This window comes from Propithecus coquereli, unplaced genomic scaffold, assembly GCF_000956105.1.
Source record: "Propithecus coquereli isolate 6110/MARCELLA unplaced genomic scaffold, Pcoq_1.0 Scaffold179, whole genome shotgun sequence".
NCBI classification, from domain to species: domain Eukaryota; kingdom Metazoa; phylum Chordata; class Mammalia; order Primates; family Indriidae; genus Propithecus; species Propithecus coquereli.
In genome coordinates, this window is record NW_012142634.1 from 1911652 (window position 1) to 1913958 (window position 2307).

General features: G+C 57.1%; 1 protein-coding gene across 1 annotated transcript in view; it reads right to left on the reverse strand.

The window, feature by feature from the left end:
- The window catches only part of DMBT1 (deleted in malignant brain tumors 1), an 83852-nt gene that overhangs the window by 51025 nt on the left and 30520 nt on the right, over positions 1-2307 (reverse strand). Inside the window, exon 7 of the mRNA XM_012642378.1 lies at positions 988-1017. Within this exon, the coding sequence (XP_012497832.1) occupies positions 988-1017 (30 nt within the window). The remainder of the gene's footprint in view (positions 1-987; positions 1018-2307) is intronic.

Below are 2307 nucleotides of genomic sequence, written 5' to 3' on the forward strand. Positions count from 1 at the left end.
AAGAGAAGATGGGGGAGAGTAGACTCAGAACTGCTGGGTACAGCTGTGCCTGCAGCTCCAGATCCATCACTAAACATTCGAGATAAATCAGCCAATGAATTCTGTTCTAACCTAAGAGAGTTTGACTTGGGTTCCTGTCCCTTGCAAACAACAGCATCCTGACTAACTGATGCCCCCCTTACAGTACAAATCACAACCGGGGGGAAAGGGAACCCTCCTCGCTGAGGGAGCGGGTCAGCAGCCAGAGGCTTCACACCAGACACAGGAATGTCCCCGAGGCCTGCAGACCACAGTGCCAAGTGCTGATGCTTTGGCGGGATGCAAAGAAACTTACCACGGGAAGGAGACGTTGTGGGCCACCAAGCTGCAGACAAAGACACAGCAGGATTAGACAGGAAGGGGTATGGAACCCCGGTGGGGACTAGTGACCCAGCACTGTGAGCAGGGACAGTGGACACAGAGATTCTCTGGGGCTGGTGGGGAAGAAACAAGACTCTTGTAGGGAGCCTGCAGTGAGCAAGGCCATGGCTTTGAATGTCCATGACAAGGGAAACAGGGGACTCATTGCCCAAAGGACAATCACAGTTCTCTCCTGACACACGGTTTGCCAGTAGAAGCATCACTCAGTCTTGACCTGGGGTGCAGGACAAGAAAAATCTCTGTACTACCCTGGCACTTGACACTGGGGACAGAGGATGCTTTCTGGCACCTGTGTCCCAGGACAGACCCACCTTGACCCAACACAACTGCTGAGTGAGCGTCATGCGGCACCTGCGTCAGGAGCCAGAAGGCTCACGTCCCCCCAACACATAAAGGATCATCTACGTTCCGTGAGCTCAGCTGCACCCACCACATATGCTAAAACATCACAGAATGTTCTGGGCAGCAGGAAAAGTGCACAGTGACCTCATGCAGCTGCTGACGGGGGCTGGGGAGAGAAGCAGGGAAGGAGGAGACACCCAACTCTTGGGGAACCGCAGGACTCACCTGGCCTGGCCGTGGACTGTGGCAGGACAGCTGTCAGAAAGAGGAGGGCAGATCAGACACACTGCGCAGAAGGCAGCAAAACTAGGACAAAGGTGGGGACACAGCCGGAAAAACACTCCGCCCACGCTTGTTCCCTGCCACGTAGGGTGGGGCCTTGTCATCCAAACCCACGCAAAGATGTCCCTTGGGAGTGGCCCAGGCAGCTCCTGCCCACTATTTCTAAATCAAGGTGATTAACTCTGTGTCTGGATGTACAGAGCAGCTTGACCCCAAAGCGACACTCTCCCTGCAGGCTTTAGCGGTTGACCGAGTCAGGAAGACTCAGGACGCCAGCGACAGGCCAGAATCACAGGAGTGGTCCTCCAGCCTCCGCCCCAGGCTGTACCAGGGCTCTGCCCAGCAGGCCCCGAAGGCCTGCCCTTCCCACAGCAGACTAGGCCCAGGGGCAACGCAGTGCGGCTCTGGGAGGGAGTCGCAGTCACGGACTCGGGTCCCTCAGCCCCAGGGAGGACGGGCACACACACCTGTCCGCATCCCGGCCCAAGTACCTCAACTCTGACACCTCCTTACTGGGGCCCCAGCTGAGAGCCCCACACAGGGCAGGAACCTGCACCCCTGTGCCTGAGACTCCCCCCATCACAGATACAAAGGCCACTGCTTGGGCCAAGACAGGCCACAAGAGCTTCTGCATCACACCTGGGAGCAGCAACAGCAACCCTGAGCAATGACTGCACGAAGACACTCTATATCCACCCTCTAGGTCCGTGATCCTCAAGTTGGAGGCTAATTCCCGAGTACCCTCCACGTCGTCACCCTCTGCAACCCTCTGCCTACCTCCCTGGTGAGCACTCCATTTGTTACCAACCTGCCATGCCGCCACCCTCAGCCCCTGTCCCTACGAAACTTGACGGCTGTCCTGAGTGAGCTATTGGCCCTTGACTCCTTTGCTCTGACTCAGCTGCTGGGAGCACTCGGAGTAACACAGTCTTGAAGGACAGAAGATTTTTAACAACCGGATCCCAACGTGCTGTCCCTGAGATGGAGCCTCAGGTACTATTGGGGGTGGGAGGTGGGTGGCTGTTCCTGTCCCAAACGAAAGGTTCATTATTCTGCCCTCAGTAAGCCGGACCCTGGCTCTGAAGACCGCTGCCCAGTCACCTCCAAGCCAATGCCGGCCACTGCTTGCAGCTGGGGGACCTGTACAGACCAGGCTTTTTCCTTCACTAGGGACCAGGACATTACACCTCCAGGCCAGCTGTCCCCAGTTCACTCCAGGGCTTCCAGGTAACCTTGACAGGTCTGGGGGTGGGCCTCTGAGGT